This window comes from Podarcis tiliguerta (genome assembly GCF_965153285.1).
Source record: "Podarcis tiliguerta genome assembly, chromosome: 5".
NCBI lineage: Eukaryota > Metazoa > Chordata > Lepidosauria > Squamata > Lacertidae > Podarcis > Podarcis tiliguerta.
In genome coordinates, this window is record NC_139538.1 from 72,340,480 (window position 1) to 72,365,569 (window position 25,090).

The 25,090-nt window shown below is 43.8% G+C and overlaps 2 protein-coding genes across 49 annotated transcripts in view; one reads left to right on the forward strand and one right to left on the reverse strand.

Moving 5' to 3' along the window:
* Positions 1-25,090, forward strand: part of ANK3 (ankyrin 3) — a 376,227-nt gene that overhangs the window by 255,644 nt on the left and 95,493 nt on the right. For 35 of the 48 annotated variants that reach the window (XM_083439835.1, XM_083439848.1, XM_083439844.1 and 32 more), the window contains 9 exons: positions 5,356-5,454; positions 8,700-8,897; positions 10,559-10,657; positions 11,630-11,728; positions 13,505-13,603; positions 14,909-15,106; positions 15,312-15,410; positions 16,317-16,415; positions 21,580-21,777. In XM_083439835.1, coding sequence (XP_083295961.1) covers positions 5,356-5,454; positions 8,700-8,897; positions 10,559-10,657; positions 11,630-11,728; positions 13,505-13,603; positions 14,909-15,106; positions 15,312-15,410; positions 16,317-16,415; positions 21,580-21,777 — 1,188 coding nt within the window. The remainder of the gene's footprint in view (positions 1-5,355; positions 5,455-8,699; positions 8,898-10,558; positions 10,658-11,629; positions 11,729-13,504; positions 13,604-14,908; positions 15,107-15,311; positions 15,411-16,316; positions 16,416-21,579; positions 21,778-25,090) is intronic. The other 13 variants (XM_083439845.1, XM_083439868.1, XM_083439854.1 and 10 more) reach the window with 1 other exon arrangement.
* LOC310677310 (uncharacterized protein) overlaps positions 9,890-25,090 on the reverse strand; it is a 120,693-nt gene continuing 105,492 nt past the window's right edge. The window contains exon 3 of the transcript XR_014511037.1: positions 9,890-9,967. The gene's annotated coding sequence lies outside the window, so the exon portion shown is untranslated. The remainder of the gene's footprint in view (positions 9,968-25,090) is intronic.

Genomic DNA, 25,090 nt, shown 5'->3' on the forward strand with positions numbered 1-25,090 from the left:
CTTGCAATTTTAAATTCCAACTTTGCCATCCTCTGACCTAACACTGCGTAGTCTATGGTTGGGTTCCATGTTTCTCAGAGAAATTCTCTACTGGCATATGAAAAATGGACATTTTTTGCAGTGAAATTTAAATGTATTCACTTGTTTCTGAACCTATTTTTAGAAATGTGAAAACCCACATTTTTCACATTTAAATAAAGCATTGCCTTAGGAGGAAGAGGGAGCAAATAGGAAACTATTTTAGCCTTAAAAATGCTATAGGTACCACAAATAAATCCCCTGGCTATATTATAACTTTGGGGAGAGATTATATTACCTCAGATTCATTGTGGTGAATTTCTCTGAGGACAACTCTCGAGGTTCAGCACCAGTGTAGAAATGTGAACCCTAAGCAGCAGCAGGGTGTGTGTACAAAAGGCTGTTACTCAAATGCTACATTAAAACACAATTCCTATTCTTTCTCCTACTGGCCTTGCATGTCAGAAGGCCCTGTGGAAGGTTAGATAAAACAGATGATGCAGTTAATCTGCTAGCGATGCATGTTTAGGGAGTTCTTAATCTGCCAAATGTCATAATCGTTTGTAAAGGTTTTCCCAGAGCCTTTCCAGGAGCATTGTATCAGAGGATGGATGTATCCTAATGTGTGCAATGTATTTTATGCTTCACGTCCTCCTACAGTTTGTCTGCCCAGAAAATAAACATTCTTGGAAAGCCCTTGTTTCAGATACAGAGCAGCTCTGATGAATGTGCAGTAGCTCGTTTTAACTTTTTTGTCTCTCCACCCAACCCATGGGCATTTAAAGCAAGTGCTGATCCACACATCATATTTAATCCTGTAGTTAGCTTTGTTTTGTTTTCTTTCTTTGTTATTTGGGTAGGAAGCATTTGTTGGTTAAGCAGAAGCAGTGCTATTTTCCTAGGTGCCGGAGCTCATTGTGAACACCTCCCTTGTTCTGTAATAATGGAAATGGCGCCCACCTGAGAGGTGCTGGAACTGAGTTCCTGTGAGTTCCTACTGAAAAAAGCCCTGAGCAGGAGTATAAATTTGCTGAAATCTTTTATTGCCTTTTAGAGGTGGTTGGGTAACTAGGTGTGGGGGGAGAGGAAGAGAGAAAGTATTGCAGGTCAACTTTTCTCCCTCTGACAGATGTCCATATTACTTTGGAAAACCCTAACCAACTCAGACAATTGCTTGTTCAGTGAGGAAGAAGTGTTGCTGTCCTGTCTTTCATGCAGTTTTATGAATGTCAGGATCTTGTTATTTAAAGGCTCTTATTTAATATCATATGCATTTTATGGTGTTTGATGCTGGCAGAATCATCCCCAGTAAAAATTTCCTGGCTCTGCCAACAGAGCTTTTCTGTGGACTCTCTTGTTTGTGAATAAAATGTAGTTTTTTGCTGCAATCTATACTTTAAAACTACCTGTAGCTCAACACCTGCTGGCTGCTCCACATGTCAGAAAGCCTGAAGCCAGACTGTGGAAGGGAAAGTATTTCACTGCTATCTTGATTAGCAAAACAAGAGAAGTGTGCCTCACTCTGAGCTTTTTCAGCTGTTACTTGGGGTAACAGGACTTCAGCATCTTCTTTCACTGTCAAGAAGGTAATGGGTGAATCTTTCAGTCCATCTCAGGAAGAATGTTCCTTCCAGAAACTGCTCAAACTCAGGCTTCACCTGGCAAGTGACGTATGATGCGTGGAGGGGGAACCTCTCCGCAGTTGTGGAATGTCTCCATGTGCTTAATAATAATAATAATAATAATAATAATAATAATAATTTATTTGTACCCCGGCCGGAGCCAGGCTCAGGGCGGCTAACATCATAAAACTAACATAGTATACAAAGAACATAAGAACATAAAAACAGGCAATCAATTAATTAAAATACATCTTAAAATTAGTTCAGAGCAAATTAAAATCTGGACAGATGGCAGTCCATGGGTAAAATTGAGAGTGGTTCATATTCTCCAGGGTCAACTGTTATCACTGGTCTTATAAAGGACCTGTGAGGGGGTTAGGAGGCCTCTTTAATGCTTGTTACTTTACAGAAAGAAAAGAATCAGACTGAACTCGGATCAAAGGCTTGGTGGAACAGCTCCATCTTGCAGGCCCTGCAGAAAGATGTCAAATCCCGCAGGGCCCTGGTCTCCTGTGAGAGAGTGTTCCACCAGGCTGGGGCCATGGCCAAAAAGGCCCTGGCTCTGGCCAAGGCCAGTCTAATTTCCTTGGGGCCTGGGATCCTCAGGGTGTTATTATTTTCAGGCCCTAAGGTGGCATGGGGCATACCAGGAGAGGCGGTCCCATAGGTACAAGGGTCCTAGGCTGTATAGGGCTTTAAAGGTTAAAACCAGCACCTTAAACCTGATCCTGTACTCCACTGGGAGCCAGTGCAGCTGGACAGCACTGGATGAATGTGCTCCCACGGTGAGGACACCGTGAGGAGTCTCGCCGCGGCATTCTGCACCCGCTGGAGTTTCTGGGTCAGTTTCAAGGGCAGCCCCACGTAGAGTGAGTTACAATAATCAAGCCTGGAGGTGACCATCACATGGTTCACAGTGGCAAGATCAGGGCAAGAGAGATAAGGGACCAACTGCTTAGCTTGGAGGAGATGAAAAAATGTTGTTGAAGCTGGGGAGGACCTGTTGGCAGTCCTGCCACAGCCTGTGGTTCGAGGGGAAGTAGCATGCGAGAGGTTCTTCTCTGTGGTGGCTTTCAGGTGGTGGAATGATCTCCCTTATGAGAGCAAAAAGAAATAATAGTGTGCTCTGCTTTCTGTCCCCACTAAGGCAAAAATGGGGCTGAGGGCTGGGGATTATGCCTTCCTTGCAACTTTCTGCTTAAGGAGACCTGCCCCTTAGAACTCAAAGTTCACAAGGAGTTATGTTTGTTTGCAGCACCAGATTAGGGGCAGTGCCGACAGTTCCCCTGCAGAGGGCGTTGAGCCAAGGGGGCACAAAATTGAGAAGGTCCATAATTGGGAAGATCCATTTGAGGGCACCAAGTTTTGGCCTTGCACAGGAGACTGTGGTACAAACCTTTACCAAAGTCCACCTTGTTTTGTTTGCTGTCTGCAAATGACATTTCAACTAAATTATGAAATTCCAAAGATGTGGTCTTGGTTTACCCATGTGCCCCATACCATATTTTTTGATAAAGCCAGCTCAGATCCAGAATTAACTTGTTGTCAAATAATCCGATGATCTAAAGTTTTCACAGAGGCATTTTGGGCATGATTGTGGCTTCAGGTCAGTCCTAAGAATAAGAATTTTAAAAAGTTAATAGAGGATGCAATCTCAGTGAACAAGATGAACAATTAGGAAGGAATAACACTGTAATTTCCAACCTAAAAGATGTTTCCCCAATGTACCCCAACAGATTTAATATGAGCACACTATGTGCCCAGAGTGCATCAACGCCTTTTTGAACGCACAACCGTAAAGTGCTTGGAAAGAAGGTGATTGACATTGTGTAAATAAATAAGGGGGATAAAGTGACACCTAAATTACATGTTACACAGATCTTGTTTATAGCTGCTGGCTTGCTGGCATTCTTGAATATCATTTTCTCCTCATTGTTATAGCAGTGGGCATTTAATTCTGTTCTGGTGGGTACTTAAATGGTTTTAAAATCTTGCGTCAATCCTTTGACACACAGGCTTTGTTTGGATGATCATTTTGTAAACTGCTTTGAGGTTTTTTCCTACAATCAGGCGGTATATAATTTTTTATGAAATAAAAGAATAAATAATCATATTTCAGCTTAGAAGGCCAAGATGTAGATGAGCCATTTCCTAGCACACACATCCCCTTAGCTCCCCCACTTGTAATGTGACCAATCCAAAGGAGGAGGTCTTTAAGAAACCATAGTTTCCTATTTTCTCCTTAGGAAACTATGGTTACCAGCTTTGGAACAAGCCAGGGTATTTAACCAACAGCAAACCACAGCAAGCATATATCTTAACTTCCACTGAACCTGGTAACTGTAACTTCCCAGTTTTAATGAAATAGGAAGCGTTGGTTAATTGGATTTCTCATGCTGCCAAGGGAGAAATAAAGAGGCTGCATGTGAAGGTGAATAAATTTGCTTATTAAGCTGAGATATGGTCATACAGACCGGAGCACTGAATCTCTGGGTGCAATAAGAGACTAGATTTTAAGTTTCGTTTGTTGACTGAACGTATTGCGCAAACATTGAACAATACAATGGGGAACCACAGCATTCAGTTTTGTGAGCAAAACCCAGGCAAATAGGTAAAATCTGCCTCAGCCTATATATTTATGAAGTGAAACAGTGTAAGCACTCTAGGTCACAATCTGCCTGAATCATCCTAACTAAATTGACATTAGCTGACACTCCGGCCTATGGAAACAATGTGAGAAGTGCCAAGGAAGCAAAGATGTGAATAAACGTGAGGTAAATCTGATATGGATAGGTAGCTGCCTTAATGGCACTTGAAATGGCTGCGTACAGCACAGCACATTTATGTGTGCCCCTGCACGTAAGAGACACGGAGAGAAAGACTCTGTTCTGTGAATTCTGTGAACCTCAGAATTACAATTTATCAAGAGTTTCAGTGTGATCGCTGTTGTGTTGATTTGGAACATGGTGTTGTTGTTTTTTGGTCAAACTATGTTTATTAATTGGCTCACCAGGACATCTGTTTTCAACTTAACTGTTTGTGAATAACCACTGCTAATGATGCACTATTTACACCCTATGTACTTTTTTTGGCATTTTTTCCCTCCTGGTCTCGCTGTTTATTCTACCTGTGTGGCAGCAGCGGGGACAGGGACAGGGGAAGAATGTATCTGATGAATTGGATGGTTAATTGGACCTTGCAAATCAAAACCTTGCAAATCAATGTCACTACTGTGTTGGCAGGGGTGGCCAAGTAGGCAGGGTGGCATTGCAGTGCTGGGAAGGAGGTGGTGATGTCAGGGTGCTATGGAGCCCAGCCTCAACCTCACCAGTATTAACCCACCTGTCCAGTGTACCACCCTGGAAGGTGGCAGTGCCCTCCACCCCCTGCCAAGAGGTGCTACCCCATCAGATCAATTGCTACTGTTTGCTAGTCTTCAAGGTACCACAAGACTCTCTGGGTTTCTTGCCTGGGACAGACTAACCTGGCTACTTCTCTGGAAATAGTACAGTTGTGTGTGGAATGGAAATAAATAACTATGCTTTTCTGTTTCCTTCTCCATTACGGAGGAAATATATTGAAAATGTAACATAAATTGGTGAAGATTTCCTCCAACCCCCTTTGGGGGTATCCCAGAACAGTTTAAATGTGTTAGACTTGCATGCTTCATTTACGCCCCTCCAAAATAATGGGTTGTGACTTCCTTATTCAACAGGACGGGCTGACACCTCTCCACTGCGGGGCACGAAGTGGCCACGAACAGGTTGTGCGGATGCTGCTTGACCGAGGTGCCCCAATCCTTTCAAAAACGAAGGTAATGTGGAGCTTGGGATTGGAGAATGATAGACGGTCTGACTCAGTAGGAAGGAGTTTCCTAGCTTCCTAACTGTGCAGCTAGTTCCACTCGCTGAAGAGACATTTGTGCTTGAGTCTGGTAAACAGACCCCCTGCCCACCTCCCCAATCCAAGTGGCTTGTTGGACTGGCTTTGAGAAGAGCGGTGGTGCTTTCAAAAGCAGCTTGTGCTGTGGAATTGGGTAACAACAGTGCAAAGACAGAGAAAATCTCAAGTCCCCGGGCATGTCTATGGTAGCTCTTTGAATCTCAGCCTCGGGTTGCACCCATTCTCTTTCCTGCTCATCCCTCTCAAGTCTGCATTTTCCCACAGGTATAGGCAGGCCATTTTCATGAGTACCGTATTTTTTACACCATAACACTCGCTTTTTTCCTCCTAGAAAGTAAGGGGAAATGTCTGTGCGTGTTATGGAGCAAATGCCTGCGGGTGGCGGGGGGGATCTGCTGCAGTCGTGAGCAGAGGATCCATAGTTCCCCTTCCTTCCCTCCTCCGTGGTTACAAAGCATGGATCCACATGGATCCTCAGGATTTTTGCATTGGGCTACTCCAAACTCACTGTCAGATCACATGTCTGTGGCCACAGCATGAACCACAAAAATCATATATCCACTATTTTGTTTAGAATATTTTTTTTCTTGTTTTCCTCCTCTAAAAACTATGTGCGTGTTATGGTCTGGTGCGTGTTATAGAGCAAAAAATACGGTAATTTTTATTAACGAGGCTTTACATTTCCTGTGCCTGTAAATAATAAATGAACATCTGCATTGACTGGACTATGCATTTGAATTTTTAAAATGGCACTACCCTGTTTTCTGTACTGCACTGATGTTCAGTAGTAGAACCTTTTGATCTTAAATGAATCCGTAGCCTCACTTCTGAAAGCACCTGTTGGACTTTAGTCCCCATTGCTTCATATATGCTGTTAGTTCGGGTACCCTTCTGGGGAGTTTAATCTTCACTTTATGGAATGAGTGAATTGCTGTGAATTTTTCTTGACAAGTCAATTTCTTGAATCCGAAGGTGCAAGACCTTGTTCCCTTCACCTTTTCCAAAGCTCACTTAAAGTTGAAAAACAGCTTTTCCTAGTATTCAATCCCCGATTGAGCTTCCCAACCTGGGGGGGAAAGGGGGCCCAGCATTTCTGAATTTGAAGTTGCATTTTTGTTCGAGGGCTGTGAAAATAAGCTGGCCTAGAAAAGAGATTATATAACTCTCCAGCAAAGTGACTCCTCCGCTATAATACAGATGCACCTGCTCTCCTACAGAGGGAAACTCAAGCTTCACATTAAAGATAAATGTAAAAAAAACAGAAACAAACCACCAACATGAAGTTCTGCTGTCTGAAGCCCCCCTCATCTCTGTCATTTTCTCTCTCTGATATGTTAATTTTGACTAGGTTTGTATGGAAAACTGGAAGGCAGAAGATCTTGAGAATGGCATTAATGAGCCATTTCCCATGGCACAGAGCTATGGTGTGTTTTATACAGAGAGAGGGAGAGGGAGACAGAGAGTCCCAACCAGCACTGGTTCATTTGTTTTTCTAATAATAATAATAATAATAAAAAATCTTAAAAAAAATAGATGAATCTTGCAAAACGAGGTCAGCTTTCTTTCTTGATTTTCAAATAAGCATATGGAAATTATTGAAAATCTAATAGCTAAAACTCAAGTTCTCACACGGACCAGGTGAGGAACCAAACATGTTCTTAGCGTATACCACTTCACATGGCAGGTGAGGGCTCTCATGACTGAATACTCCTCTATGTGAACCAAAAACTGGATATCAAGGGAGAAGCTTCTGTTCTTGTTTTCTCCCTTGCATGTTCATTTTCTGTCCATAGGAATGTTTTTGTATGGAGTGATGTAAGCCTCCACCTGCAGTCTGAAGTGGTATAGCCCAGACACAGATTTACCTCCTCACCTGCTGTTTGTGAGAGTTGATTGATTAAAACTATATCCATCCATTCTGCTATGGAGCTCAAGGCTGCATAACTGGTTCTCCCCATTTTATTCTCACAAAAATCCTGAGAGGTAGGTTAAACTGGAAGACAGCAACCGAGTCCCATGGCTTTATGGGAATTTGAACCTGAGCCTATCCAGACCTACTCCTGACACTCTGAATGATCACACCACATTGGCTCTCACCCAAGGGTCACCCAACTAGGCTAGAACAGATGTGTTTCACTTATGAGTTATAATAAATGATGCACAGCAGAACTCATGGAAACGAGGAATTTATCTGTGCATTGTTTTGTCTACTCACTTTAATTGCTCTAGAGCTTGCACAATTAAGATGCCACTTTTCTGGGGGTCCACCAGCAACATGTGTCAATTCACTGCCTTCACTTCATGGATGAGGGGCAGGTGGGGCTGGTCAACCTGGAAAGGGAGCCCATCTAGGAGAAGGAAAACACTGGTCCTAAACCTCTGCTGCCTTGCAGCTATGCTCCTTTGTGAGAAGGGCTTCAGGAGTAAACCCTGAGGGAAAATCCACACCTGGCTATTTTGTGAGATATCTTCAAGAGAAGAAAAGGCTACGGAGTAAACACCTCACTAATCCAGAGTGGAGTCCCTCAGGCAGTTGGATGGCACTTTGTATGCCTCCTGCAGCCAAGCTAGTTCCAAACATATTGCTCTGTTATCCTTTGGACCACATCAGCGAGGCCAGGGGGCAGGGTCTTGGCCTCTGGCTAGGCCAGTCTTGCATCCCAGAGATAAGGTGCACTTCACTGTCTCTCAAGAGAAGACCAGATGCCAACAACAACCTCGTGAATGCCTTTATCACCAACTTGAAGGTTTTGCTTTGAGGGGTTATAATTTTCTATGGCATGGTACTGATTTCCTTACTACAGTTAGTGAATTGGGGGAAGTGTTGCCTGCTCTGCCCTCATGTTGTGAAAAGAGCTTGGATGGAGTGTTAAAGTGGTTCTACCACTCCTTTCCCTCTCCCCTTACTTTTTATTGGCCTTCCCTCGGGTTACTTTTAGATTCCCATGGAATTCCTGCTTGGTTCAGGTGCAGTAGCAGCGGAGTTGAAATGTCTGTCTGCTTCGTCATTTACGTTATCCTTAGAAGTCCCCCTATAAATTCCGAAAGCTTGTAAAGCTAGCTGGTAGCAACACTCCTCTGTCAGAAGTGGCCTCCTTGTTTTTAAGTTGTGCATCTTATTATACTGCTCTTCTCCGCCTGCTTTTCTTTTCCCAGAATGGCTTGTCTCCATTGCACATGGCGACACAAGGGGACCACCTCAACTGTGTCCAGCTTCTCATTGAGCACAACGTGCCTGTGGATGATGTCACTAACGACTATCTGACAGCGCTGCATGTTGCCGCCCACTGTGGCCACTACAAAGTTGCGAAAGTTTTGTTGGACAAGAAAGCTAATCCTAATGCCAAAGCACTGGTGAGTACGCACAGCAGGCTAACTATTCGTCACTAGCATATATATATGTATCTCAGCATGTTTATGCTTGGTATTTAGGAGTCTCAAATTATTCAGGGGGAACAGCTGCCATTGCTCACAGGGCTCAAGAAAATAGGTTTTAGCAGTGCTTTTTTCTTGGGGTGCGCAGGGGTACGCAAGCCCCTAAACATTTTGTGAATCATAGAATCATAGAGTTGCAAGAGACGACAAGGGCCATCGAGTCCAACCGCCTGCCAAGCAGGAAACACCATCAGAGCACTCCTGACATATGGTTGTCAAGCCTCTGCTTAAAGACCTCCAAAGAAGGAGACTCCAATCTAAATCTTTGTACTTTTGTCCATTTACTGTATTTTTTCCCCCCGATTTGAACAATAAAATCGTGGTTTTCTTGATTCAAAATGAGAGTACCCGAAACATATCTTTTTTTAGGAAAAAAAGCACTGTGTTTTAGTATGAAGTTCTCATGAATGTGTTTCTTGTGCCATTAATACACATCTTGTGTCTGCATTATGTTAGGCAAAAGAAAATTGAATAAAGTCTTTCTGTATCAATACTACTGAAAATTTAATCAGGGTGCGTGTGTGCACGCACACATTTTTTAACGGCTTGGTATCAGTTGGAAAGAAAAGGGTAAATTATGCAGTCTTTAACTGCCATCAGCAATCAGTGTGGGAGAAATTCAGATTATATCTTTGGAAACAGATTCAGATCACTGGCCTTTCAAATGGTGGAAGGGAAGGGGGGGAGGATCTTTGGGGTTCAAAATGTTTCTGGTGTCTGCAAAGCAAGTATTAAACTGGGAAATAAACACAAGACTGCACATGGATTAAAGGGAGATGCGTTGGTTATAATGACTTCCGCAAATGACAAACAATTTCCCCAAAATATATGTCTTTTCTATTAGCATCTCCCCACATCATTCTTTGGAAACAGCACAGGTCTCCACACAACCCTTCGCCCTTAGCAACTCACATTGAAAGATCTCAGGTTCCAGGAAAAGGGGAAATGCTTGGTTCTGTTCTGTTTTCTCTCTCTTCGTGATATTTACCCTGAATGATAACAGTAATTAAAAAAAAGAAGTGAAAGAATTCAACTCAAGTATGGCAATGAACTGAACTGCCTGTTTTGACTCAACTAGAAGAGGCAGTAGCCCTGACCATATGTTATGAAAGCATATGGTATCTTTTACTCCTGTTGGAAAGGTAGCTGATGCTGATGAGATTGGAGGCCCAATTCTGTCAGCTGTTTTTAAAATAATCCTATGATGCCACTTTGATATGTATACAGGTTGTCATCGACATTCAAGCAGATGCTGTGAATAGGACTGTACCTTTGATGTTCAGGATAGCTTGTTTTCTTGCTTCTTCTCGCTTCTTCACTCACAATGAAATGGCAGCTTAGCTTTGCACTTTACTGTATGTGCAAATACTATTTATCCCCCCAAAGCATACTAGTCATTAGCATTTCATCCAGCAAAATCCTCTCTCTCTATATATATATATATGAAACAAAAATTAGCAGCCATGGAATATCACAAGGGGATGGGAAGCATAGTGCAGTGCATATAATTCAGAGAAGAAGTGTTTTGTCAATAACATTTGTCTAGCTGTCTGTGAAAAGTCCTTTTCTCAATTTTACAGAATGGTTTCACACCTCTCCACATTGCCTGCAAAAAGAACAGAATTAAAGTGATGGAACTTTTGCTGAAACATGGAGCATCTATCCAAGCTGTCACTGAGGTAAGGTATCTTTGACTGCACATGCTGTTATGTTTTCCGTAAACAAGCAAGTCCATTGACTTAAGAGCTGAGAACAGGAGGAAGATTCAAAATCAAAGCAGGGACCCCTTTCCTACTGTTTCGGTTGAGGTTTCCATATGCTAATTGTTTCTAAACTTCTCTGCTGTAAGGAAATCCTTTCCACACTTCCTTATATGCTGAAAAACCCACATAGTGTGTCTCTGTGGATCCCACAACATTGCAGAGGGATTCTGTGTTCTTAGGTGTATAACTAAGTTGAGATGTGGTGATCTTTGGCCTACTGAACTAATAAGTGTCCCTAGATTCAGGCCTAGATCAAGGGGTGTGAGGGGAGGGGCATATGTCTTGATCAGCAGATATTTTTGGGGTGGCAATAGCCTCCTGCATGGGAGAGAGGTATGCTAGGGCCACAACACATGCTCGGTGACTTCTTCCATTCTGGCCAGGTTCCACTTATTGGAAGACCCATCATTCCTGACCATTGGCTATGCAGACTGGAACTGGTGGAAGTATCCAACAACATTTGGAGGGCCACAGATTTCCCTCCCTGATTTACATTACAGGCTTTAGATAGCACAATGTTCCTTCAATGCTTCAGTGATTGTCAGAAATGTCAATCTAAAACGTTGCTGTGAGAGCAAGTGTGGTGTAGCGATTAAAGCAGCCTTTCCCAACCTTGGGTTCTCAGATGCCGTTGGACTACCACTCCCACCATCCCTGATTACTGCCCCTTCTGGCTATGGATGATGGGAGTTGTAGTCCAAGAACATCTGGGAACCCAAGGTTGAGAATAGCAAGCTTTGCGCTGAATAGGCATCCTTTTATAGCCGCCATGTACAACTCACAATTCACCTTCACTGCCAAGGTCCAGGGAACTCTTTTTCGTTGTAGCTCATTCTATGCCACTAACCTCAAATCTTGGTCATTTTTCTGCTTCTTTCCATTTTCTAGTCGGGTCTGACTCCGATCCATGTTGCTGCCTTCATGGGACATGTAAATATTGTTTCACAGCTGATGCATCATGGAGCATCGCCCAACACAACCAATGTGGTGAGCACCAGTGTTCATTTGTTTCATTATCAGCCAAGGAGAATATCTGACTTGTAGTGCATTCACACCATCCTCATACCTTTTTCTAGTCTAGAGTTTGAGCCGCTGCTCCCGTTCCCCACAGCAGTGCTATTTTTCTAGAAAAAGAGATGCCAGAACTCACCAGGAACACCTCCCTTGTCCTCTTATAACGACAACGGTGCCCACCTGAGAGGTCCTGCAACTGAGTTCTGTCAAGTTCTGGATGAAAAAAAATCCTGCCCCACAGTATTTGTTTATCCCTGTCAAGCCACACGGGCTGTTCACTCCTCGCATTTCTGTACTGGACATATCAAAGAGTAAAGTGACCAAACTTTCATTGAGATTCTTGTTTTTCTGGATATGCCTGCAAACTTGGCCCTATCACGGGCGGCCAAACTTCATATGTGCCTATCCCATGGGCGATGTTCTATTGAATTATTGTATCTCTCATTTACTGCCAATGCTCTGATGACTGTGAACAACAACAACAACAGCTTTGCATTCCCCCTTCTCTGTGTTAGGAGGATAGCTTAAAGGCTTGTTGAAGAGTCCTGCCTCCCTCTGTTCTTACTCAAATTTGTTTTCATCTTTATCTCCTTTTTTGCACTGGAAAGAGCAGGAGTTCATATGATTTCTGAAAAGTGCACTTGACTCCTTGAATGCCATAACCCCAGAAGACCAGGTCCTTTTCCCAGTTTGAGGCAGGCGCTGCTGAGGTTGCTAGCAGATTGCAGCAGATTGTCAGGACATATTGCCTGTTTTTGGCCACAGTCACGCTGGAGTACCTCTGTGCACCCAGAGGCTTTGTGGAAGAGTGGGGTTTTTGTGTGTGTGTGTGTTTTATAAATGGAGCTGTTCTAGATGCATTTGTGCCAAAGTGACAGAAGCAGGCTCCAAAAAGCACACGCATACACAATAACACTTTTTTCTTCTTTTTTTACTACAGTTTGGCACTATCTGTTCTTTGCAAAGTCTGATGCATGAGAGGCGAGGCTTTGCTGCAGTAGAGCATTGCCGTGGCAGTTTGCTCTATAAAACCATCTTAAATTATAGACGCCCATGCAGCACCATCTGTGCTATAAAAAATGCTTGCTTTTAAAAGAGTCAGTGGGTTGCAAAAGGTTTAGAAAGGCGCTTCCTTCCTTCAAATCAAAGTTTTTGCTGTTCTCGTTGTTTCCCTGGCGACACATCTTTCAGTGAAAGCTCGCGAAGCTCTGCAGCTCTTTATATTATTATTATTGATTTATTTTCAACTGCCCAGCAAAGTGATTCCCTGCTTACAACAAAATCTAGGGCCACTGGAATATAACAGCAGAAAGTCACACAAAAGAATAAAAATGTTCGTATCTTCGGCATACATGATCAGTCTTGGCATAATTGTACATGTTTCACCAACTGTGAATGGTCATTTAACACAGTGTTGTGGTTACATTGCCGATGTAGCTTTGCATTTTTAAAAGGGCATTATTTCCTTTAACACAGAACAAAACACTCATGTGCTTTAACAGCTGGAAAATCAATGGCTGGAATAAATTACTTTGGTAGGGCCAGAGCTGGAGGTCAAATATTGATTGGGTTTTGCATTCTGCTCCCAGTCAGCCCCTTGAAAGTATTCATGTGCTGATGGTTTATGAGTAGAATGTAAAGCTTTTTTTTTTCATTTGTTGATTAAAATATTTCTGTTTGCTTTTTACCTTATGGGATGGGTTATTATTACTAGCCTTTGACTCTCTGGCATTAATTTTCCATTCATAGAGGGGAGAGACAGCACTCCATATGGCCGCCAGAGCTGGCCAGTCGGAAGTTGTTCGATATTTAGTCCAGAATGGAGCTCAGGTAGAAGCTAAAGCCAAGGTAAGCAGACTATTTCTCTATTTGATGTGCATTGCAAGAGTCATGTGCTTGATTCTCCAAAGCAAGGCATAGTGTCACCATTAAGCAGAAGGTCAGCTTCAGTAGAATTAGTACAATACATGTTTACCCTAATTTACAACAGTGAGGTCTTGGTGTGGGCTACATGGGCCTGTTCTGGTTGGGGTGCCAGCCTTCAGAGCTCTGGGCAAAGCCTGAAGAGGGCAAACCTGGAGCAGGAATGAACCAGCAGCCAAGTTAACAGTAGGAGGTCAAAGTTGGACTCTTCAACAACTGGGAGAACTCCCAGGGAAAGCAGATGTTGCTCTGACAACATCAGGAAGGTTGCCTCCAGGTTTGAGGGCCTCAGCAACGTGTCCTCTGATAGGTCTCCTCCTCTCCCGGTAGGCCCCAGCAGGCTTACTTGGCAGTGGCACTCTTTATGTATTATTTTATAATGTTTATTGTATGTATAGCCCATCTGTCTGCTAAAGAACTTAAGGTGGTGCATGCATCCCCTTCCCCCATTTCAACATCGCAGCAACAGTGAGATTCATGACATAGAGGGGCTTTGAACCTTGGTCTCCCACATCCTGGTCCTAACACTCACAACACAGTGGCTCTCTAGCATGGTGATCACCTTGGAACCTCTATTTTCATTTCTCACAATGCCCCGGGGTGTCTCTCCAGGTTCCAGGGCAGGCATCATAGCAGCGGTGGGTGGGCCCTTCTGAGGTGCTGGAATCTTGGCAGTCTTCACATTCTGCTCCTCCTGGTTGGCCTTAGGATGGCCTGACTTGGGGACTGTAGCCATCCTGGACAGCTCTGCTGACCTGCATATCTATAGGCGCCTTCTGCCTTAGAATTAGTGCCTCTAAATACTGGATCATTTCCATATGTTCAACTGCCTTGTGTGCCTCAAATGAGGTCGGAAGGTGGAGTGTTAATAATGTGTGTCTTAATATTGAATGCATGCCTGCATACGTATATTTTGCAGGTTTCATAACACAGCCTTTTCCAACCTTAGACTGTTCCAGTCCTAAATTCCATGGCCTATGGTCAGGGATAATGCACATTGTAGCCCAACAACCTCTAGAAGGCCACCAGTTGGGAAAGACTGGTCTAACATGTCCAAGAACTGTGTCGCGTTTGATATAATGTACATACCGCATTCCACGTAGGGTCTCTACAGGATACAAGCTGTCCGTACCGATATTGCCACTGGTCATTATGAAAGTCGTTTACTAGTAATACGTATGTGCAGGTGTTGAACTCCCTGTATGTGGCTCCTTTTTCCTTTGTGTTTAGGATGACCAAACACCGCTGCACATCTCTGCGCGACTGGGAAAAGCTGACATAGTGCAGCAGCTGCTACAGCAAGGAGCGTCTCCCAACGCCCCCACAACTTCAGGGTATACACCGTTGCACCTTTCAGCACGGGAAGGTCATGAAGATGTAGCATCAGTCCTTATGGATCACGGCGCATCCTTAAGCATAACTACCAAGGTAAGGGAGCTTTAGGTGTCACCATGTAATAAAATTGGCTATTGTCGGACGTCGTGCCCGGTGCCATCTTCTCTTCTGCCCTTGCATAGAACCACAGCCCTGCAAATGTATCTGGCATAGATCAGCCGAGTGTGCAAATGCCCTGTCTGGGAGGGAAAAGGCCCTAAGGTAAAAGGGAATTGCTGATGGAATGCTTCTCTTACAGAAAGGATTTACTCCTCTACATGTGGCAGCCAAGTACGGCAAAATTGAAGTAGCCAACCTCTTGCTTCAGAAGAATGCATCTCCAGATGCTGCTGGAAAGGTGAGGCAGGCAAGAGTCACTCCCTACTTCTGCAGAATATACCCAGTCCTGATCTTCCCATGGTTAGCCAATACTGACTATCAGTAGCAGGAACAGCAGCAGATATTTCTTGGATATTTGCAACTTTCCTATGCATCTCTGAGTTATTGTAGCATCAGTCTTGGATTCTCCCTGAGCCAGAGTGGTGGTTTCTGGATGGTTTCCTCTCCCCCCCCCCCCAAAAAAAAGAATCTACCCAGGCCACCATATTATATGGTGGCCTGGGTCCACTTTCTATTAGGGGTTACACCAGTGATTGTGCACAGAATATTTACAACATTTACATGGAATTAGAATTCTGCAACCCATTCGAGACAAGCTTTCATGGACTGCACAACTTCAGAATACATGCATTGGAGTGGGTTCAATTGCATGGCTGAACACTTTCCCAGCTTAAAAATACTTCCTACACAGAGAAAACCATCAGATCAAAGAGGAGGCCAAACTATAGAAGCATTCTCTTTGATGGGCTAGTCTTAAAGATTTCAGAGCATTCAAATTTACACACGCACACACCCCAACCCCACTTCTGAAGTGATAAAGTCCATGAAGGGTTGTAACGTATAATGGAATGGGTACTTTGATGCTCAAGAAGCATGGGAGTGTACTGTGAATATATATTTCTCATGCCTGGTATGTTTGGGAGGCCAGGCGTGCAGTGAAGAGGGAGAATACCCACCTACAAATCACGTAGTTTGTGTCGTACTGTCTTCTTTGTTGTCATTTATCATTTCAAAACCTTAGTTTAGTTCCACAGTAGTCTCACCAAACCTAGATTAACCTAATTATCCAGTTTTCATTTTCTTTTTCTTTTTTAATGTATGGTGGTTTTCTAACAATGCCTGTTTGTTCTGCACGTATTTTTAGAGTGGTTTAACTCCACTGCATGTCGCGGCACATTACGATAATCAGAAAGTGGCACTGCTTCTCTTGGACCAGGGAGCCTCACCTCACGCCTCTGCAAAGGTACCCGTGCTTGCTCTGTGGGATGAAGGACCAGATAGTTAGCTTTTATGCAGCCTTTCCACAGCATCCGTTCCACGTTCCTTCCTTTCGACAAATTGCCATGTACCTTACTAACTCTGATCAGGAACAGTCTACAGAAGATGCAGAAGTTGCTAGGAAAATATTTAAATATTTGACAGTGGCATAAGGGACTTTGCTGAAAACATTCTCCTCTGTTGGTCACAGCCATAATGAGAAGATCATATGGATGTTGCCTAAAATCCTCCATTAAGGAGAGGGAAGGATAGATATCCCCATTATGTATCTCCCTAACTTGGGATTGAAACTTGTAATCCTCTATTCAGTTCAGACATCAGCTCAAAATAGGGGGGGGAACCCTCCCATAAACTTCTAACCAATAATAATAATGTCACAAACACAAACTAAATTCAAATCCTCTTTTTTCCGTGGCAGCTGTACAGAATGAGACTGCCACATCCACATCAGTACGAAAGCTTTGTGAAATAACTGGGTTGTATTTCACTAACTTTTACTCGGTGTGGATCCAATGCAGTTAATCAACCTAGTTTAGTCAAGCTCATTAATTTCAGTGGGTCTGTTCTGTGTAAAATACGGTGGCGTGCAGCCCAACATGTCCTAGAGATTAGGCCTGATGAGCCTTCCTGAGAATGGCTTCGCACAGATATGGGTGCCATTGCTTGGTGTATCAGGTGTCCCAGGGGACATCTTTATATCTTCATTGTACCTCAGCAAAGAGACCTTCATCTTCTCTGGTTAAAGCACAGATGAGGAATCTGTACCTTTCCAGATGTTTCAACAGTTCTCATCCACCCCTATTATTGACTATGCTGGCCAGACTTGACAGGAGTTAGAGACCAACATTTGGAAGACTACAAGTTTCCCTTGTTGGGTTAAAGGGACATTAATATATTAACCTAACTGGGAATCCCAGGAGTCTGGTGGTGATGGAGAGGAAGAGTACTTGAGGGAGTCTTAGCCCTGATCCTGAGCTGGAGATTATTTTATCTCACAATGTCAGGGAAGTCCTACTTTATTGTAGACACTGGTTTTCCCTGGATCATTCCTTCCTGCAAGGAGGAGAACATGAGGGAAGTATGAAAAGAATGTGACAATACCCAAGACCCCAATTCCCGATCTTTTCTACTTCCTGCCATCCCGTTTCCTAGTTGAGGACAAAATGTCACCTGAACAGGCTGCTTTTCTGCATATATTTTATTTATCCTTAATCCTTTTGTCGGGAGAAAGGGAAGTTATGCTGATGAAAAATGAGGTAAGATCCTTGCATGATTGTTGTCTTTTTCACCGGCATCTATGTGGCATCATAAATGTGTGTGGACTGCCTAGAAATTGAAAACAAACAAACAGTGCATACCATTTTAGAGCAAACCAGGCAACATGCCGTGAAGGATTTCTGTGCATGGTATAGTTTGGGAGATCGGTACTTTTGTAAAAATCAGATCACTTAAAGTGATAATTGGAGTCAGGAAAGCGCCTACGTGACTGCCTCCCAGCATCTCTATTTTTCATATTTTTCTCATGCTCTCCAAAGTGTGTTTACTTGGAAGTGTTTGACTGGGCTTACTCCCCCTAATGGGCACAGGATTGTAGTCTTAGTCTGATCACAACCCAAGAAGAGGCAGCACCGTTTTGATTAAAGATGTGCCGTGTACTTTAGAAACCCCACTGAAATGTTTTGTTTGAGAATTCTCGTGACTCTCTAAGGCAGGTCAGACTGAAAAATGCTAGGGTGGTAGCAAAAGGCTTTTCTGAAAGGTGCTGGTTAAGCTTTGGTGAATCTGATGGGGAAGACTAGGGCTGCCTCCAAGCTGGGGGTGCGGACAAAGTGTCCTTAGCATGGTGCCCTCGCATGTCTTTACTAGGCACAAAATCAGGTAAGTGCTACAAAGAACAGGGAGCTGCAAGGGAGGAAGCTTTAATTCCCAGTGTAGTGTTGCTCAGTCTGGGGCACTGGGGAATTGTTAAGATGATGGCTCATTCAGCCGCTCACTGCAGCAGCCTCACAGTCCCTGCAGCAATGAGTGGGTGGCAAAGGAGACAAATTATGAAAATGGTCCACTCACCCAAGTGCACTGAACTGGCTGGCTGGGCCCCTTGCAGAATTTTATTTTTCCTTGCTGCTCAGCAGCAAGAAGTCAACTGGGCAGCTGCAATGAAGGAGGGTGGGAGAGAACTTTCGCTTTAATCCCTCCCTAATTACTCTTCAGAGCAAGGCTGCATCAGGGACATTGGGGAGGGATTAAAAATAAAAATGACAGCTCGCTCCTTTGCCACAGCTGCTCTTGGTGTTGGATGGGAAGGGGCTTTGCTTGTGTTTTTTAAAAGGGCACAACCAGTCCAGTACACGGGCAATGGTGATGGGACTTGCTGGGGTCTCAGTCCCCTGGCGTTTGCCTGGAGATGCCATGTGCTGACATCGGACCTAGGAAAGACAATTGTGATCAGTACTCAAGCAGTCTTGCAGGTTCATAGGCTCCAGAGCCATGATTTCTAAACATGTGGACCTAGCAAGCCAGCCTTAGAACCTGATAGTGCAGAAAGGCTGGATGGTGCTGTGGTTAGGAATGTTGAACTGGGGCCTATATCCATATCCCCACCTAAGTATGAAGCTCGTGCCAGGCCATAGGGGTCTTTCTACACCAGGGATGGGAAACCTGTGTCCCTCTCCCCATGTGTCTTTGGATTTCTGACTGCCGTTAGCCAGTCTGGCCAATAACCAGGGATGATGAGAGTTGGGAGTCCAACATGGGTCAAAGGTTTCCCACTTTGCTCTACAGAGATGCATTCATTTACAATGCATGTGTTTAGGGGGTTTTGACCCTCCCGGACAAATGGAGGCAAGGCTGCTTTGTAAAGTGATGAGTTGCAGGGTAATGCAAAAATGAGTGATTAAGAATGTAGGGTAAAACAGTAATCAAACTGTACTCATTTGCCCATCAGATTTAAAACAAAATAGGCTGGGTATATAAATTCTTCCATCTCTGGAACAGAGCTATCCACTTTCCATTTTAAGACGACGAAAAATTGCATTAAAAAAACAAAACCCCTTTGGACTGCCTTCCAGTGGATGATTAAATGCATAGATGTCAGATCCTCTTGCATGAGCAGAGACGAAAGAGATCATGGAGGGAAATCATAGTATAAGCTGTGGGTCAGTTATTATGCACTGGAAAGGCAAGGCAAGTCAAATTCATGCAGAAAGCCCGAAGCATCAGCGGGGCCTCGTTGTATGGGAAATACGCCTTTGCCGTGCCTTGGGAAATAAATTGGGCTGGCTTCCAAATCTTTAGCATTGCGGTGCAATGATATGAAATAAGCACACTCTTTATATAGGGGACAGGATGCTGACCTAGTTTGATGCTGAAAGCAGCTAAGCAGAGGAAGAAGAGAGTGCCTCCTTCCCTAGGAGCAGGAGCTGCCCTTGCTGCCAGTGCCAGTGGCTCTCTGAAACCCAGAATGATAACATTACAGGCTTGAAAGAGAACCAGAAATTATAGATGGGGTCACCGGAGTCACTCGTCTCTTACCAAATGGGTTAGCAGCTGCCACTTTGGCGTTTCGGTGCCTGCCAAGAGGCTTCCTGGAACAAGACATGTTTCGACACGTGAGCCATAGAAGTGAGCACCATCACTTTTGGGATTAATAATTGCCTCCCTGCTCCCCCACTGCCTTAGGCTGCATGTTGTGCAGTCAGATGAGAAATTACATGGGGATGGCAGATGACTTCCTATTAGACATTTAAGTCTGATAAGAAAATGTGCAATCGCTGTCATTGAAATAGACTACCTCAACAGGGCTTTGCGCTCTTTGTCACTCTCGCTGGTTTGCCTCTCTCTTTCTCCTCTTTAACCATTTCTTCTCGCTTGATCCATTAGAACAACATTGCTGAAATGCCATTCAGGCAGCCATCAACCTAATAGCCACATGAGTCGCATGCCAGTCTTTTCATCTACCCGAGAGCCGCAAAACACACGCCAGTCTTATGCTTACACCACATCGTAATGCATTTGTTTACTTAGAAGGTGCTAGACGATGCCATGTTGCTATGAAATGCCCATCAGCTTACCTTGGGTGCCTTTCCTTTCAAACTGTCCCTTATTACTCATACATATACCTTACTCTCTTGTTTTTCCTCTTCTTACCTCAACAACCTGTTTCAGAAGCAAAACTTCAAACTAGAAATAGTTTCTGATATTGTTTTCCTGTTGATTAAATTAAGGTTTTCTTGTAGTGTGTTTGTGTACACTTGTGAATGTAGTCAAATAAGCTGCAGGGTAGAACTGCTTTAAACAATTTGAAAAACAAACAGAAAGTGAAGACTTCTGTGGACTTCTGGAAGGCCTGTACTATACGCCATCCTCACAAATCATTCTTTCCCTTACAAGCAACTATAAGCCTGCCCTCAAGCTTGGACATGGGTTCACATCTATCCACTCTCTGACAGACTCCGGCCTTCAGGGACATAATCTAGACAGCATGAGACCCTAACTCTCCATCTCACTGCACCAGTTGAGCAGCATGAGGAAGTGCGGCTTTCCATTATGTTGCTGAGGTGGTCTTGGAGTAGCGGCCCCCCACTAACCTTCTCAAGGGTTGTGTTTCGGTCTCTCCTAATATTGCCAGTAGTCTGTACCTTCTAGTCCACATATTTGGGCCTCGTTGATCATACTAGGCCAACTCTTCTGCCTCCATGTAGTTGTGGGATCAGGTTCCTACCTTCAGATTTCATTTTGCAAGGGCAGCTTGGTAGGAAAGAGATGAGAACAAACCCTTGAGGATTCCTCATTACCTGAGCTGACTGGAATAATAAGAAAAACAGTAAATAGCTGTTTTATGGGATTCTGCAAGTGATATGTTACCATATCAATGAAATAAATATTATTTAATGTTTCTTTTACATGAGAGGATTTTTATTTTATTTTTTAAAAAAAGAAAACCTTTTATCCTGGTCTCTGTGAGCATATTATGCAAGAAATCCTAAAGGTTGGTCATATGAAACAGAGGTGTTTTTTATATAAAAAAATTCAAAATTCAAGCAGTCATGAGACTTGAGGGAAAGTTAGTATTCCTGGTATTTTATGAATGAGCTGATGACCCAAATATTTTGGTTTTTTTGCACTGGCAGAATGGTTACACACCACTTCACATAGCTTCCAAGAAGAACCAGATGGATATAGCAACCACGTTACTGGAATATGGTGCCGATGCGAATGCTGTGACCAGGCAGGGCATTGCTCCTGTGCACCTTGCCTCCCAGGAGGGCCATGTGGACATGGTGTCGTTGCTTCTCACCAGAAATGCTAATGTGAACCTTAGCAACAAGGTATGCTTTCTTCTTTGTGTGCTCTAGTTTCCCAGCCTTGGGTCTCCAGCTCTTTTTGGACTTACGATTCCCATCAGCCCTTGCTAGCAGGACCAGTGGTCAGGGATGATGGGAATTGTAGTCTAAAAGCAGCTGGTTGGGGAAACACTGCTGGGTGGGGGGAAATGCAGGAGATGTTGCCAGACGCCCAAGTTCCCATTGGTCCCAGCCAGCAGAGCCAATGGTTATTATTGGTGATGAGATCTCCAATCCGGTAACATCTGGGAAGGACATGGATGACCTACAAATATGGAGTGTATGTGACAGGAAACCTCTATTAAATATGATTGTGTGGGGCAAATGGCAACTCACTACTCCTTAGGCAGCTCTATATACAACCTTTATAGGTGCCTCCTCTTCAAAGAAATCAGGAAGCAATACAGGAACCCTTGGCACAGAGCTTTCCCCTATTCTGCCACCGCTACTGTGGATTCACTTGGTTTCTGATTGTGATGCAAGTCCAGAAAATGAAGCCCAAAAGTGCAGTTGGCTTATTTCATTTGCACAAGAAGAGAATTATCTGCAAATTGTCCCCACTTTGTTCCCTTGCTTACTTGCCTGTCCATGCAAGCACTGGCTTTGACTTCCTGGTGGCTTGTAAGCAGTATGAGCAAGTGCTGTCTCTGCTGCAGTGTGTTTTAAAGCATTCTGTTTGTGCACCTGCAGAACAGTGCTCAGTTCAACCACCCAGGCAGCGCACTGAATAGAGAAATCATTTTGAAAATGCTCAGCCAGACCCTGAATGACTTTGAAAATCTATTTGTGTTTCTTCTCTCTGCACTTCTCCCAGTGGTGTTTTAAATACATGGTGTGAATCTAACCTCAATTTTCCTGTTGTCTATCCAGAAGACATTGTCTATTGGGCAGTATGCATTCTGACAACTTTTGAAGAGGGGAAACCCCTTTTGCTAGGGTTTGTGATTGGAGAGGGATGATGTTGTATAGTACCACCCAAAAAAGAAGTATATTACTGTGTTTGGCATCGATACTATCTCAAGTATTTATTTATTGGCAATATTTATGTATTCATTTATACAGTACTTAGTGCAAAAACAGACTTTTACAAACTTTGAACTATAACCATCCATAATTAAAATGTACAATAAAACAATCCAATTAAAACTTTTTTAAAAAACCATCCATAATTCAATTATGCAATAAAATAGCACGGCATCTAAAACAGGAAGCTCAGGTTGAGTGATCAAAGGAATGCCTGTGTAAACAGGTGCAACTTCAAAAGCCAGCATAATGTATATTGCCCAGTCAACAATACCCACTTAAATACTTAACAATAAAAGCTGAAAACCATAAAAAAAAATCTACAAGAGCTCTGAAAATTTAACAGATCAAGGTCAATCACAGTACAAAACTGAATGAATAAAACGAGCAACAGCAAAACTTAAATTGGCACAGGAGGGCTAAAAACACTGGCGATCTTAAAATTATCTCAGAATGCCTGGGAAAGTGAAAATTTATTCACCTGGCACGTCTTTCTGGCTACCGTTCAGTGGGCACGGGGACGCCCGGCAGGGTTCTTATTTGTTTTTTTCATTTTATTTCCCGTGGTTTTTGGTGCTCTGCGGAAATGCAGGAACCATTAAAGGGCTGGGGCTCTTGCCAAGTGATCTAGGCGAGACAGGTACAGGAGCTATGAGAGAACAAAACGTTGGCAACGCAAGTAGACAGAAGGGAGTCAGCCCATATTCAGCTTCTACATATCTAGCTGGCCCTACCTACCTACCCCAACTTCCCCTGAACCTTCTACTGGGGTTTCTCTCCTTCTTCCAGCCACCTCCCACTAGTAACTGCCTCTTCCCCCTCAGCCACCCTGTCCATTTGTGACATCACAGGAAGTTTGTAGCCCACGGCAACTGCTTAGGGACGCATCTGCACAGCCTCCCATCCTGGTACTGGAAAGGGGAATGTCATGAACGTTGCTTAGATGTATTTAGAAATACCTTGATTTAGAAGTAGAAGATGGCTTGCTTAAGCTCTGCTGTCTCCTTCATTGCTGCTTTCGGGGAAAGCCTCATCAGCTTGTGACATCCATGAAAGGCAAACACAGATACGGTGAAGGGAATGGCCCTCATTCAACAGTTATCATCCAGCCACCTCCACTGGCCAGCCTGCCAACCTCTGCTGGCTTCCACCCATGATCCAGTGGTTCATTCGCCCAGAGCCTGGAGGGCAGCCTACACTGCTATCTGAACATGCAATTCCCAGGCATACCATGTCTGGTGGGTGACTTATGTCCACACTCACCATTCATACTTACCCCAGCATCAACCCACAAATATCCACACAGCTTTTGTCAATGGCCTTCTGAAGGTGAATTTCAACCAGCTTATGTGCACAAACTTCAGCCTCCTTCAGCCCTGCGGCATCCTGGGCTTCCACATGCTAACCACAGCTTCTGCCAGGTCCATCACCAGCTTCCAACCATGGATATCTGCCGCTTTCAAGCTGCGGTCCTGCTCAGCAGGTACACTTGCCTTCTCATTGCTCCACAGCATCTCATTGATGAATGATGGCCTCCTTCCATTTGCCGCTTCGCCTCCATGCGGAAGGAGACTACCAAGTACTGAATAACACAGCTGTTGTCCACCATGTCCTCTTCAAACTTTTGCCTTGGGCTTTCCCCCTGGGCTGCTTTTGTATATACACTGAGCTTCCATGTGCTTATGTGACATCACAGGATGTCCACAGCCAATAACAGCAGCTGGAGAGGCATCATCATCATCACCTCCTCAGGCCTCACAATGGTGGTTGCAGCTCAGCAGCCATTTCCCTTTTGCTGTGTACAGCTCACTCCTTATCTGTAATGACACCAGAGAAAGGCCTGCCTTTCCCATTTTGATTCTCTGGCACCCTATCTACATAACCTAGCAATCCCAAAATATAGATGTGCTTTTACTCTCGCAAGGTTGAATGTACTGCCCTCGGCTGTACTTGAGGGACGATTCCAACAGATTCCACACGAAAAACGCTTATGTCCCTGTGAAGATGGCAGCACCGAATCAGTTTTCTGGCTTGCACTCTTTATAAAGACTTGAGGAATGAGCTTATCATCCCTCTTTTATTGCCCATACCTCGTTGCCCAGCCACTGCCACAGTGTCCTTTCTCTTGGCAGATCAAGATGAGCAGGTGACAGCAAAGGTTGCAGGGTTTTTAGCTGGGGCAATCAGAATAAGATCCACTATTTGACTGTGTTTTATGTAATCTGTGTTTTATATAATCAACTTTTTATTTCTGTTCCATGTATATTGCAATGTT